General features: G+C 40.2%; 1 protein-coding gene across 1 annotated transcript in view; it reads right to left on the bottom strand.

The window, feature by feature from the left end:
* The window catches only part of LOC103280470 (uncharacterized), a 127,643-nt gene extending 115,908 nt beyond the window's left edge, over nucleotides 1-11,735 (bottom strand). The window contains exon 1 of the mRNA XM_062964645.1: nucleotides 11,269-11,735. Coding sequence (XP_062820715.1) covers nucleotides 11,269-11,520 — 252 coding nt within the window. The 5' untranslated portion in view covers nucleotides 11,521-11,735. The remainder of the gene's footprint in view (nucleotides 1-11,268) is intronic.
* Between the last annotated feature and the right edge of the window lie 2,640 nt (nucleotides 11,736-14,375).

Below are 14,375 nucleotides of genomic sequence, written 5' to 3'. Positions count from 1 at the left end.
TTGGAGCACGGGATATGGTCACCATAAACCAGTTCTCACTTGTCAACACATACCAGCAACAGCAACAACAAAAACATCAACAGCCAGCCTGAGTGGCAAGCAACTACAACTTAGAAGTGAGGAAAGGGGCATTTGCCGCCTTTAAAAAAATAACTGAGATAAAAATTGTCCTAGGAATGGAGAACTCAAATCCTCTTATCTCATCGAACAGAGATCTCCCATCAAGAGTGTTAGTGAGCGATGGGCTGGAATCTGGTACTTGACAACATAAGACAAGATTTGTGCTCAGGGATAACAGCATTAGGTCTTCATCTGCAGGCAGAGAGCACTCAGCAATCCTTGTTCTCTTCCCTCCAACTATCCGGCAAATGTAATAACAAAAGCACTTGTGTTTGGCGATGCGGTATTCCAAAAGGAGCAATTCATTTGCAAACATTCAGCAGCTTATTCCTAATTCGTGGCAAATTAAAACAATCAGCAATCACAACCACGATTGAACATAATTTGCTTATTTCCTTGTATGTATAGTATACCATAAGATTAAGGCTGTGGGGCTGAATGACAGTAGATCAAATTCTCCCAACTGAAAATTGGCCAATTGAAAATCAGACAAAACACTTTATATATTCCCAGTGACCAGTGCTCTGATAAACCACAAGAGGATTCCAGACAATGGTGTAAAGTTAACCCTTTTGCTGAATGCAGACCTAACCCTCTCATGTAGTCTAAACACACTTGAGAAAAGTATTTTTCAAAATCTAACTTGAGAATGCATGTTTGATGGATTTTAACTGATAGAGGTGATAGTCTATGGGAGTCTACCATAAAGCAGGCTGTGTACCTCCTTTAGGGCCCAAATAAAGGGACCTCATACCTTCACTAGAACAGGGCCTCATTTGTCCTAAATCCAGCACTCCCTGTAAGAGCTTGTTAAACTACAACTCCCATAATTCCATCAAATTGAGCCATGGCAGTTAAAGTACTATCAAATGACATTCATTCTACAGCACAGATGCATCCTGAATTAATATTGAAGAAAAGAAGCAATATGCTCCCGAGACCCTAATATCCTTTGGGTTTTATATACCAGTTTCTTTGTAGATACAGAAAGACTTCTACAGTCAGAAATTTATTTGGCTGAGGGAGAAAAAAATGATTAATCTTATTTAAATTCACCTCGTGACCTTTTCAAATGTCACCTTCTAAGGTGCCCATTTTTTGCCTTTCTCCTTCCCACCTTATTCTCCTGCCAGGTTCCTTTAAAACTTACGGCAGAGACTATATTATTTTCTCAAAAAAGAGTAAGTGGTTTTGAGAACCTTCCCAACTTTATCTAGCAGAATTTTGTTATGGGCATGCGCATCTGTAAATCATGCTATGTCACAACTGCAGCAAAAGCAGAGTTCTGCTGACAGCATATTCAACTACCGCTTGTCTTTGCAAGTTGTGCATTGCACGTTGTGGTTGCATTGGAGCTGTGAATTCTATACTTTGCATGTACTGAACATTTCTCACTGACATTTGTGTTGTATAATGGTGTAGCACTCACATCATCTAACTCCACATTCAGGTATTTATGTGATATGGTGAAGATGTTACATTGCAAACTAATAAATGTCAATTCCAATTCTGTATCTCCCCCCTTAGCTATGTAACCATCTTGGCTATACAGTTAAGCAGTGTTTCCCTGTCTGATCCCTCTCAATTCTGCCTAATGGGATAGTGTTTTAAGTGTTGGACTAGAGACAAGGGTTCGAATCCCTGTTTGGGCAAGTCATACTCACTTGGCCTTAGAGCAGGCATGGGCAAACCTCCTCTGGACAAATCTCACAAAGAAATCTGTGATACGTTCGCTTTAGGGTTGCTATTAGTCAGAAAAAACTTGATACTACCTATCAAACAAAATCAGCTCAACTGTTGGATGGAATAAGAATATATATATATATATATATATATATATATATATATACACATACATACATACAATATAATTTACAATAATATATAATAATTATAACATATTGTATATACATATAATATTCATAATATTATATTGTAAAACAATATAATACTAATAATACAATATAATAATATTAATTATATATTATAATAGCTGTGCCCGGCCACGCGTTGCTGTGGCAAAGTAGTGGTGGTATTGGTTAAAAATTGTTGTGGAATTTTTATTTGACGTTATTTGTATTTTTTAAATTAATTTTATTGTAACTTATCTTTTTTATTTATTATATTTTATTATTTTCTTGTATTATTTTTAGTTATTTTCTGTTATTATAGTATTTTATTGTATTAAGTTTTTAGTGTTTTACATTATTTTTAGTGTTTTATTATTTTTATTGTATTATTTGTATTTATTTTATTTTTTATTCTTTTATTATTTGTGTTTTTATTATTTGTATGTATAATATTTTATTATTTATATTATTTTTATTTATGTTTTTTTAATTGTATTGTTTTGTTTTGTTTTTTATTTGATTTTTGTATTTATTTTATTATTTTTGTTTCTCTTTGTATTGGGTTGCTCTGAGTTCTGCGGTCTGCCTGGTCATTTTCCAAATGTATTCTCTCCTGATGTTTCGCCTGCATGTATGGCAGGCATCCTCAGAGGTTGTGAAATGTGTTGTAACGAAAGGAAGTGGGGTTTATTTATCTGTGAAATGACCAGGGTGGAAGAAAGAACTGTTGTCTGCTTTAGGCATGTGTGAATGTTGGAATTGGCACTGAATAGCCTTGTAGCTTCAAAGCATGGATGGTTCCTGCCTGCCTGGAATGAACAAAATGTGGCTCCCAGTATTAAAAAAATCTGTGAAATCAGGACAGCTAACTAAAGAACAGCACTGAGCAATCAGGGAATTCCAGACATAATGTACTGAGGGCCAGCTAACATCTGCCAACAAATGATTCCTCTCCGAAGCAGGAAGTAGGCAGGCCTTGAAGGTGCAAGGGCATTCAATAGTAATCAAGGTGGGCAAGTGGAACATTCACAGTCGCCTGAGACAGAAAAGAGTTGTCCCATCCTGGATATCATTGGTGAGATAGAAATAAACATCCCACTTGTCTGTTTTCAAACAGATCTCATAATCTCCAAGGATGCCTGGCATAGACATGGATGGCCGTTTGGCAGCAGATAGGGTTGTGAGGGAATGGGAGGTTTCATAGGCTTTTCCTTAATCCCTTCTTATTATCCAACATATTCAGTTATCCAATGTTCTGCTGGGGTGTTTATGTTGGATAAGTGAGACTCTACTATATATTTATAATCTTATATTATCTGCTTAGAACTCGATAATATGAGGCTCCTTCTACATAGCTGTATAAAATGCACACTGAAGTGGATTATATGGCAGTGTGGAGTCAAGTTAATCCAGTTCAAAGCAGATAATATAAGATTCTAAATGGGTTATATAGCTGTGTGGAAGGGCCTTGAGTCTACACTGCCATATAATCCAGTTAAAATCACATAATATGTATTTTATAGGCAGTGTGGAAGAGGCCTAAGTGAGGCCTAATTCTGCCTGTCCCCTGGGCTGAGTGGGTTGCTAGGAGACCAAGTGGGTGGAGCTTAGCCTTCTAACTGGCAGCAATTGGATAAAAACAATTATTCCTCTCCCTCTAATTAGGACTTTATTTTTCTTTTCTTTTTGTTGTCGGAACGTAGGGGCAAGGATGGTGGATTGTGCTGCCAAATTTCTAGGTTCTGGGGCTTGTACTTTTGTTGTTTAGTGGGAGGGGAGGACACCGTTACTCATTTATATATATAGATTTTACATGTAATATTACTAATAATATTACAATATATTTGTACAGTACAACATAGTAATTTATTACCAGTATTGTACTTTGCTAATAATATAATATTGTATGTAAATTTAATTTGTAAGCCGCTCTGAGTCCCCTTCGGGGTGAGAAGGGCAGCATATAAATGTAGCAAATAAATAAATAAATAAACAAAATCAACTTTCTGGATAAAGTATCTCCCTTTTTTGGCAAAATATGTGAGTTACTCTATATACTCCCATATAATTTGACTTGATGGTTTGCTCATCCATCCATCTATTCATAAGTAGATTGCAGTTGATATCCATTCAGTGGCATGCGCCACATCTATTTTGAGTTGCTCCAGAGTTCTGTATTACTATCCTGCCTCTGTAAAGCCCAAATATCCCTCCAGACCTGTCATAGGGCCACATAATCCCCTCTCATAGTCATTCTAGGCTTGGAGGGTGTAGAGGGGATGATCAGGGAAACATATGGCTATGTCTATGTAGCCAGATGCAAAGTGTATGCCTGAGTCATGGAGAACTCAACAGGCCTTGAGGATGATTTTCACTTCACATCTTGCTATAGCACCATAGCCGGGCACTTCTGCAGCACAAATGTCCATGAATGTGGGATTGGAGCAGGTCTACAATATGTCCCAAGGGTTGCAAATGATTCAACACAGCTTAATTCTTTATGCATAACTGCTACACCACGCTAAAGCATGCACGGTTGCTGCCTTGAAATTGTATCTTATCCTACACCAACCTTTTAATCAGCCGGATTCACTGAGACCCCTTGAAACAGTGCAGCAAAGACTTAAATACCCTGCTCACTTTTCAACTGCACAAAGATTCTTTTAAAAAAAAATAATGAGAAATGGCAAAACGCGATCAAAGTGACCAGCTAACATCTTGCTCAGCACTTTTGAACAATGCTGTAATTGCTGCCTTTCAACGCCAGCTTCTTATGCATCCACCAGCATGAAAAGGACACCCCGGAATTGACTCTGAATACATTCATGCCTCGCAAAAGAATCTTGTTCTGTCTCCTCCAGTCCATTTGTGAAGGGAACGAGTCTGCCGTGGTGAGGCAGAAAAACGATTTGCAGCCATCTGCATAATGTTTGCAGCTTTTGTCTAGCGCAGTGGTATGTCTTGGGGAAAATGGTTATCGAAGACAACAGGTTTGTTTTTTTAAAAAAGTTTGGAAACTGATACAAAGGAAGCTGCCCATAAAAATTCTTCCCAGGGGAAGCCTCTTTCAGATTTTTCACTGCTAATGATACAGAAGAATGTAGTCCATGATGACAAGCAGTCCATGCCCCAAAGCTAAGGTACACGGGGTGCTTCAGATGTCAATGAACTCCTCTTCCCATGATCTGTCACTAGTGTCTGATATGGACCTGGCTGATGGGTGTTTGAGTCCAGCTATATTTGGAGAGCTACAGGTTTCAAAGATCTGCACTAACCAAATGGTTGAACTCATGCCTAGTTTTCCCAAGTCGAGTAATCACTTTTTCATACATCATATGTACAGTGACTCTGTTATTGAAGTCCACAGACCCCCTCCCCCTTAATAAAAGATGTAGTTCTCCCAAGGACAGAGGCCATAATGAACTGAAAACAGCCTCTGTCTCCCATGGTTCCCAGGTGTTTTGGACTTCAGCTCCCACAGTTCCAAATAGCTGGTAAGCTGGCTGGGATTTCTGGGAGTTGAAGTTCAAACACCTGGAGGCCCAAGGGTTTGGAACCACTGGCTTAAACTTTGACTGTTGGTGTGGAAAAAAACCCTCCACTTCCTCCTCTTTCCCTTTTTCCTCATCCTCTTCCCTCCTCCTTCTTCTCATCCCTGGGACTCCAGCTTGCAAAAATTACACCTAATGAAGTAAAAAAAAAGAAAGAAAGATATCCACCAATAGGTGAATTCAAAAGCCAAGGTGGGCTGGTGCTGGTGCTGGGTAGTCCCACAGGACCACTGGGAACCACTGGTTTAAGCAATGCACATTGGCATTTTCCACAATCCATATTAGTCTAATGTCTGATTAGGCCAACTAAAAGAGCATAAAAGTTCATGGAAGCTTTTCAGAATGCCTTCAAACATGCCACACATTTTTGTTCTGTTTTAATTGGCCTAATAAAGGCATGATTGATCTTTTTTTGGGTGGATGGTAGTTCCCATTGTTGTCATGAGTGAGAAAACTCATATTTTCCCCTTTGCTTTTTAAAGGAGTTGCTGAGATGAATCAGCCCTCTGTTCATGGTGCTGAAAGATCTCCCAGGGCTCTTCAAACACCAAATAAGAAGCTCAACCCCATCTCATGAAAAAAGTATCCCTTTTTCTGGAATATGAAGTATTGGGATGGAGTGTGAATGTGTGAGTGTGTTTTTTAAAAGACAAGTTAAATGGCTTCAGCATTTCTTTCAGGTGCCGTGCAAGGGTCTTCTCCCTTACCTTTACAATAAATGTCACTGTAAGAAATGTAAACTAGGACAGCAAGAATGATGAAGTTGTGTGGAGAAGCTTCCCAAGGGATGAAGAGAAAGCCCCGTTTCTTGATATTTTTAACACTCGGCCAGGAGAGGAGCAGAAAATGTACTTGCTACGAATGAGCCTGAATTGGCAGGAAATCAATCAGTGCTTCTCGCAGGGTCCTTCTTATTTCGACTTTCACTAAATAGAGCCCAGAAAGTGCATAAGCATTACCCACTCCATTATCACAATCCTAGAATGTAATGTCTGCACCCAGATGGGAAAAAATATATACTGACTTTTTATAAAGGCACTTTAGATCCTGCTCCTGTCCGGCTGAGTAAAGGAGGGGGGAAGCGGTTAAAGGTATGGCTGACATGAAATGATTTGAGCAAAGTCCCCAATTTTCTGGGACACAGGATATCCTAAGGCTTGGATTGTATAAGCTTCATAACTACAAGCTACTGATATCTTTCTGCTCCACAAATCTGCCTAGGTGGTTTTTAGAGATGTAATTCTTACTTTAAAAAAAACAGAAGCAACAAGTAATTTTTCTTCTTTTTCTCCTTGTAGTGAGAATGTCTTTGAAAACTGTAGTGCAGGGCTTATTTTTGCAGAATTCACTTATGGCTTTTGAGTGAAGAAAATGGCATTCTCTGCACAGAATGAAATAACACATCTGTGGAAACAATGCTATCCCTGGTATAGAAAAGTATTTTGTCCACACAAAAAACCACAAGTGTGAATTCTGCATTGAAGAAGGTCTGAGTTGCTAAAATTCTTGTCATTGCAGACCAGAGTTTCGTGACACTCAAGAAACATATGCTGCACAAACTCATGTATAAAATGATCTCATGTCTAAGTCAAGGGCAACTCTAGGGGCCAAAATTATTGATTTTGATATAACACAGATACGTTGAGGGGCAACCCCTTCTGGCTGACATCCCCTTTCACAATTCTCCATAAAAAAGGAGATTCTTATTCTTATTATTCTTGTTATTATTATTATTATTATTATTATTATTATTATTATTATTATTATTATTATTATTTTATAGAAGTTATGGTACCACACAGAAAGAAACCATCCAATTCTCTGGAAAGACATTTTAAAAGGTGGAGAGAATAGAATGGGTTGGTGCTTCTTTTAAGTTCTCCAGGGATGGATTAAGCTCTCGTCTTTCACCATTCAACTCAGAGAAGGGGGTGGCTCCTTTTTTGATAAGAGTTAAGTTTCAGTATTTACACTGACCCATTGACAAATCAACTCAAGCTTTTAGGGTCGATATTTTAACTTTCTACACTTATACACAAGCATATACAATATGTCAACAATCTTTGGATATTATTCTCTGCCCCTGCAGCCTTTTAAGGCCATGCATGAGTGGTGACTCATCACTTTGTCTTTGAGCAACCCATAATTTGATTATATGTTTTATGAACTTGGATTTAGAAGAGTCAAGTGGGGAGTAGACTAATAACGGATAAAGACCATTAGCTGGGAAGTTTGTTAATCCATGGTCCAGTCATACTTCTGGTTCGACCCAGCTAGATCAGCTGTTGGAATTTTAGACACAACAGAAGACTCATCTCTTCCAGCAGACCTACCCGGTCAATTTTAATTTATGAATTTCAATCTGCACTTTATCAATGGATTTTAACTTGTATTTTAACTCTGTGTATTTTGTTGTACGCCTTTTAATAGTGTTTTATCTCTTGTTTTAATAATAATTAGCATAATGTGTGCCCAGGGGTGTTCAGTGTGCCAGCTAATAAGGTATATCCTCCATAGCCTCATCTATATTTCCATCCATTTGAGACTTGAGAGGGTAAAGGCCCTGGTAGCTGGGGACTTCCAACCTCATCATAGTTGCAGCGGGTGGCCGGTGGCAGTGCTCCTCTTTGCCACGGAGCGTGGGGAATCTGGTGACCCATGCCTCGCCTCATCCACCAGGAGGCTGATCACATGGGAGGAAGTGCGGAGCATGTATGTGGCTTGTGGCTTCTCCACATAGAGTGGACAACACAGGAAGCCTCCCATGTTGCCTGGACAGCGAAAATCCAGGGAAGGTTCACTATCCCACTTACAGTGATGCTCCCAACTATAATAGGTAGGAGAACAATGATGGGTGAGGGTAGGTGAGGGTAGGAGATGAAAACATAGGCCTCTCCTTCCTCATAATGGTCTGGCACAGAGACTGAGACCCAACATAACGTAGCAGTTTGGACCAGAACTTTGAAAACCAGGGTTCGATTCCCCATTCAGTCATGGAAACACCCTGGCTGAGTCACACACTCCCAGCCCCAGAAAACCCCATAATGTATTCCTCTTAGGATTGCTGTGAGTCAAAAAAAACACCCAACAGCAGGTGAATACACACCATAAGAAACATAAGAAACTGTAGGTAGGAATATAAGCAGCAGGGAGAATATTCTCAGAGGATACCTGTTGAACCCCTGAGTGGAAATCTGGACTGTGTGACTGCACACCACTCTGCTGGTCAGTGGCTATTCCCCAAAGCATGCATACAGTATGGCATTTTCTTTTACAACCAATCCAATAAAAGCTGTTTTTTAATGTAATCCTTTAATAGAAATCATTATGGGCTATTAACAGATCCTTCTGCAGTGTAACCACTGATTGCATGGATTTCTGAGGCCATTAAGATGGTTTAAGGATTATTCTTTCTTTCATATAATAAGAATAACAAGAATGGACAGCCCATTAAATGGATTCTGTTCCATTATTTCTCAAGGAGCTCTGGGACAGCTTTTTGCCATTGTGGCTTAGAAGTTTTATCATTAGAAATCTGGGATACTAGGGTTCAAATCCCTCTGCAGCCATGGAAAGCACACTAGGTAACAAGTCACACTCCTTCAGCCTCAAAAGAAGACAATGGCAAAGTCCCTTTGAACAAAGCTTGCCAAGAAGCCACCACAAGAGATTCGTCTTAGGCTTTTGGGTCAGAAATCATTTGAAGTCACACATAGCAACAACACAATTGTTGGGACTAACCCACAGAATTAATCCCAACTACTCTTTAAAAGGAAAATGGTCCCTTCTGGGAAATGTCCAGACCTGAGAGAAGGTAAGAGAACATGGAACTCAGGATGTAAAAATCTCTCTATCTCAGTTCTGCTGATTTTCTTCAAATCCTCCTATTCCTGATTTGCATCAGGTTGTGAGATATTGGACTTTCTTCCTTTCCTGGATGTCACCCATATTTTTAATACTTTCTTCTTCATCTCTGCATTTCTCTGTGCAAGTAATTTGATTTACATGTCTTTTTTCCTCCAGAGACAAAAGTAAAGATGGTTATCTGTGGCTTATAGAGTGTTGGCTCAATCCCACCATGCATTATGGGTGAACCAGAAAAGATATGACATCTCTTCTGGTCTTCGGTTTTGTTTGAAGAGGAAGCCAATTCTTACCAAATATTTCAGCCACTTAGTTGCAGTTTGAACTATTTTCACATAATTGTTAGAGTTTTGGAAGGGATTCTGTTGGCCTTGGGTGCAAATTGGGGTCCCCATTCATCACCTCTATAGTGTGCATCTTCACATTTGCTCAGTTATGCACATTTCACCCACTTGCACTTGAACATGAGCACCTGTTTTCTGCACACTCTCGGGGGTGTCCTCTAAGCTTCACATTTATGTATCTACACACTGAATGAGAAGTGTGCATTTTTGCCAAAGCAACACTCACTGACATCTATATGTATTAGCATTTCCAAGTGGAACAGCAGAAATGGCAGAAGCAAATATTCTGTTTTAGAATTATGGAAGATTCTGTCTGCTTTTAGAACTTCCCAAACCACAATCCTGCATTAGCAATTATCTGCATTAGCAAGAAGAGCTATTCAATTGCATGCCATGGTGCAGCTTCTACCCTGCACAGGAGTTTTCCAAAGCATTCAAACAGTGCACAAAAGCACCCAAAAGAAAGCAATACTAGCATTAAAGGATGCCTCTCGCTTGTTATTTGCTGTCACTATACACAAATGGCAATATGTTAAATACTAATTGCATGTTGTCAACCAGGCATTCAGAGAAAGAACCTGCCAGCAGGATGAATCAAGCAAAACTTGCTTCTCTTTCAATCCCTCCCAGTCTTTCAAATTGTTTTGTCAGTAAATCCTCCTAACACAGCCGTCGTTCAATGATTCCCTATTGGGTGAGAAGGCAGATCTTGATTTTTTTTTTAAAAAAAAAAACATCAATGGGGTTTAAGGGTGTTGTTAGAGATAACACATTTCAAAAAGAGACAACACCAAACTTAGGCAGTGCAGAAACTTAAGTAACTTGTTTGCCCTCCTTTAAAAAATTGCCCATTCTCAGGTGGAGAAAGTGGCAGAGCCAGGCAGAAGTTCCTTGCAGAGATGAAAGGGCTCACAGTGCCATCCATCTGCCTTTTCCTTTCCTTCCTTCTAAACAGCCTTTCAGCTAGATCCCCACACCCAGTGAAAGCACATAGTATGAATAATTAAAATAACAACAATGATCCAACCATGCCAAGAAGCCCAGATGATCCAAACCAGAGAAAGAAGCCCAAAATAGTCCAATAACAGTGGACGTTTCCTATGGAAAACCACACAGAAAATGTTGCAGGGTCCCTGTTTCGGAGTTGCCACCTGCCACAAAAACTCATCTGCCTCTATCACCAAGATGCTCTTACTTTTCCAAACTGAAGGCCTAGGCTGATGAACCATCAACGGCCGTCTCAGACCAATGGAGATTTCTTTCCTAGGAAAGGAAGCGCCCAGAAAACTTATCTCAGTGGAGCAAGTGGTCCTTGACAACACACCTCCAAGGCAGTCTGCCTTGGCATCGTTTGAATCCTTACAAATAGTGCTGGGCAAAGAAGGAATGGCATAATCCCCTTGCAACAGCCCACAAGGCAGGACACGGTCCCTCCTGCCCCAACTGGGTAAAACTAATCAACTTCACATATATATATGCATGCATTCACATCCCAAACCCACTCTTTCTGGACAGACACAAGCAAAGATCTTTACTCACAGTTTGGCCTTCTCCCTCTGTCTGGGACCCAGACCCTTCTCTCTGGGCGCCAAAGATCCTCTCCTGCTTGCCTTCTGGTCCCCCCTCTCCGCCTTCCTCTGCTCCTTCCTTCCCACTGTGTCCTCCTTCATTCCCCAGCTTCAGTCTCTTCCCCTCGGGTTGGGGATCGTCCCCTTCTTCTCGCCTCATCTTGCCATCTCGAGCTGCTCTCTGCTTCGCTGCATCCTCCAGGCAGCTGGAAGGCACAGACATGCCTGGCTACCCAGCAATGGGCTCCTGGGCCCCCAACTTGGACCTAGGGCTGTGGGGCCAGCCAAGCTGCCTCCTTTTTGGAGGGGAGAGCTCCCTGGTTCTCCCTCTCTCTCTCCCCGGCTCCAATAGGCTCGGTCTTCTTTGACAAAATTTTTAGCTGGTGTTTCAGTGCCTTTGCAAAGCTTGGCGCTGTCACTTCCATTTCTTTAGCTCCCTCTGCTGCTGGCCAGAGCTACTCCATCGGTAGCCGTTGAAGCACATGGCCTGGCAGGAAACTTTCGCCTCTGTCCCAAAGAGTCCAGATAACCTTCTCCATATTGTCCCACAGCTCATGCCATGAAATTTTCACAATGAACTGAATAATTGGTTTTGCTTTTAGAATCTGACGTTCCTTATCATTGATCAGGATCAACTACATTACTCTGCCACTGATACTTGTGAGCTGTAGAGAGAATATGGTTTATTATTATTAGCTGTACAATTATTATTATTATTATTATTATTATTATTATTATTATTATTATTAATTGTTATTTGAAACACAACAAGATAAGTCCACAGCAGACACTCTGCTGGCTGTTGAATTGGATCACACGTCGGACACTTCCCAAGTGCCTAGGACTCTGTGAGGTATCGGCGAATAATGCGTGCAGATCCCAGTAAGGTGGCCTTCTGCAGCTGGCAGGTGGGGATTTTGTCAGCGCCGATTGTGTTTAAGTGCAGGCCAAGGCCTTTAGGCACTGCACCCAGGGTGCCGATCACTACTGGGACCACCCTTACTGGCTTGTGCCAGAGTCTTTGCAGTTTGATCTTTAAATTTTCATATTGTGTCAGCTTTTCCAGTTGTTTCTCCTCAATCCTGCTGTCACCTGGGATTGAAACATCGACAATCCATACTTTGTCTTTTAACACAATCATGATGTCAGGAGTATTGTGCTCCAAAACCCTGTCTGTCTGAATTCGGAAGTCCCAGAGTAGCTTGACATGTTCATTCTCTGTAACTTTTTCCGGTTTGTGATCCCACCAGTTCTTTGTTACAGGCAGATGGTCTTTGTGGCACAAGTTCCAATGAATCATCTGAGCAATGGTGTTATGCCTCTGCTTGTAGTCTGTCTGTGAGATTTTCTTGCAGCAGCTGAGGATGTGATCTATTGTTTCATGCTTCCTTCCAGAGTTTACATTTGGGATCTGTCATCGACTTTTCAATTTTGGCTTTGATGGCATTGGTTCTAATGGCTTGTTCTTGGGCTGCCAGGATTAGGCCCTCCATCTCCTTTTTCAAAGTTCCATTTGTGAGCCACAGCCATGTTTTTTCTTTGTCTATTTGGCTCTCGATTTTCCCCAGGAACTGTCCATGGAGAACCTTCTTTCACCAATTTTCTCTTCTGCTCTGGATTGTGTTTTTACAGTATTCACTCTTTGTCTTTTGAACTTGAAGCAGTTTACTACTGTTGACTTCCCTCAATGTTGGTTCTTGACTGCCTTTCACATTATTATTATTATTATTATTATTATTATTATTATTATTATTATTATTAATAATAATAATATGTTGTCGAAGGCTTTAATGGTCAGAATCACTGGGTTGCTGTGAGTTTTCCAGGCTGTGCGGCCATGTTCCAGAAGCATTCTCTCCTGACATTTTGCCCACATCTATGGCAAGCATCCTCAGAAGTTGTTGAAGTCTGTTGGAGATTAGCATTGAAAAGCCTTAAATTTCTGCGTTCTCAAATAATATGCTGTGTCCAGGTTGGTTCATCAAGTCCTCTGCTATGGCTGACTTCTCTGGCTGAATTAGTCTGCAGTGCATTTCAGCAAAGGACAAGAAGGATCCCCTCACCTCTGCAGGAGTCTACCGTATACCATGCAACTGTGGACAAGTCTACATAGGGACCACCAAATGCAGCAATGCCCAAACACGGGTCAAAGAACATGAAAGGCACTGCAGACTCACTCAACCAGAGAAGTCAGTCATAGCAGAGTACTTGATGAACCAACCTGGACACCACATATTATTTGAGAACACAGAAATGCTGGACCACGCTAACAACTACCATGTCAGACTACACAGAGAAGCCATCGAAATCCACAACATGTGGACAATTTCAACAGAAAGGAGGAAACTATGAAAATGAACAAAATCTGGCTCCCGATATTTAAAAAAAACTCTAAAATCAGGATAGTAAATAAAGAACAACACTCTGAAAATGGAGGAATTCCAGACATCAAACAATCAGAGCCAGCGAACACCTCCCAACAAAAGATTCCCCCAGGCAAGAAGCAGCCAGGCTTTGAAACTGCAAGGCTATTCAATGCTAATCAATGTGATTAATTCAAATATTCACACTTGCCTCAAGCAGACAAGAGTTCTTTCTCCCATCCTGGACTTTCCACAGATATATAAACCCCACTTGCCTAGTTTCTTTTTTTAAAATAAATTTTATAGTGTATATAAAAATACAACAGACAGTAAAAAAGAAAAAACAAAGAAAGAAGAAACAGAAAAAATACAACAGAATAGGCAAGTTTGCAAAATGGTATACAGTCACCACTCTTCATTATTTCCTTCTCTGCTACTATTTGTGAGCTTGGCCATTTGGATAATAATATATTAATTTATCTCTCCAATCTTTAATAGTTAACTCTTTTTTTCCCCTTCCATGTTTTAGTCATTATTAGTCTTGCAGAAACAAAGCAATATTGACAAATTTCTTCATCACCTGAAGTAAGATGTCTTCTAAATAATAGGCACATTTTTGGGTTTCTGGTATTTCTGGTATTGTTTGTTTCTTTCACCACTTTTTTCCAGAATTCTTGAACAATATTACAGGTCCACCATACGTGGGAAAAACATC

The sequence above is a fragment of the Anolis carolinensis genome, unplaced genomic scaffold (genome assembly GCF_035594765.1).
Source record: "Anolis carolinensis isolate JA03-04 unplaced genomic scaffold, rAnoCar3.1.pri scaffold_13, whole genome shotgun sequence".
NCBI lineage: Eukaryota > Metazoa > Chordata > Lepidosauria > Squamata > Dactyloidae > Anolis > Anolis carolinensis.
Note: the sequence above shows the minus strand (reverse complement) of the source record. Positions and strands in the feature narration are given on the sequence as shown.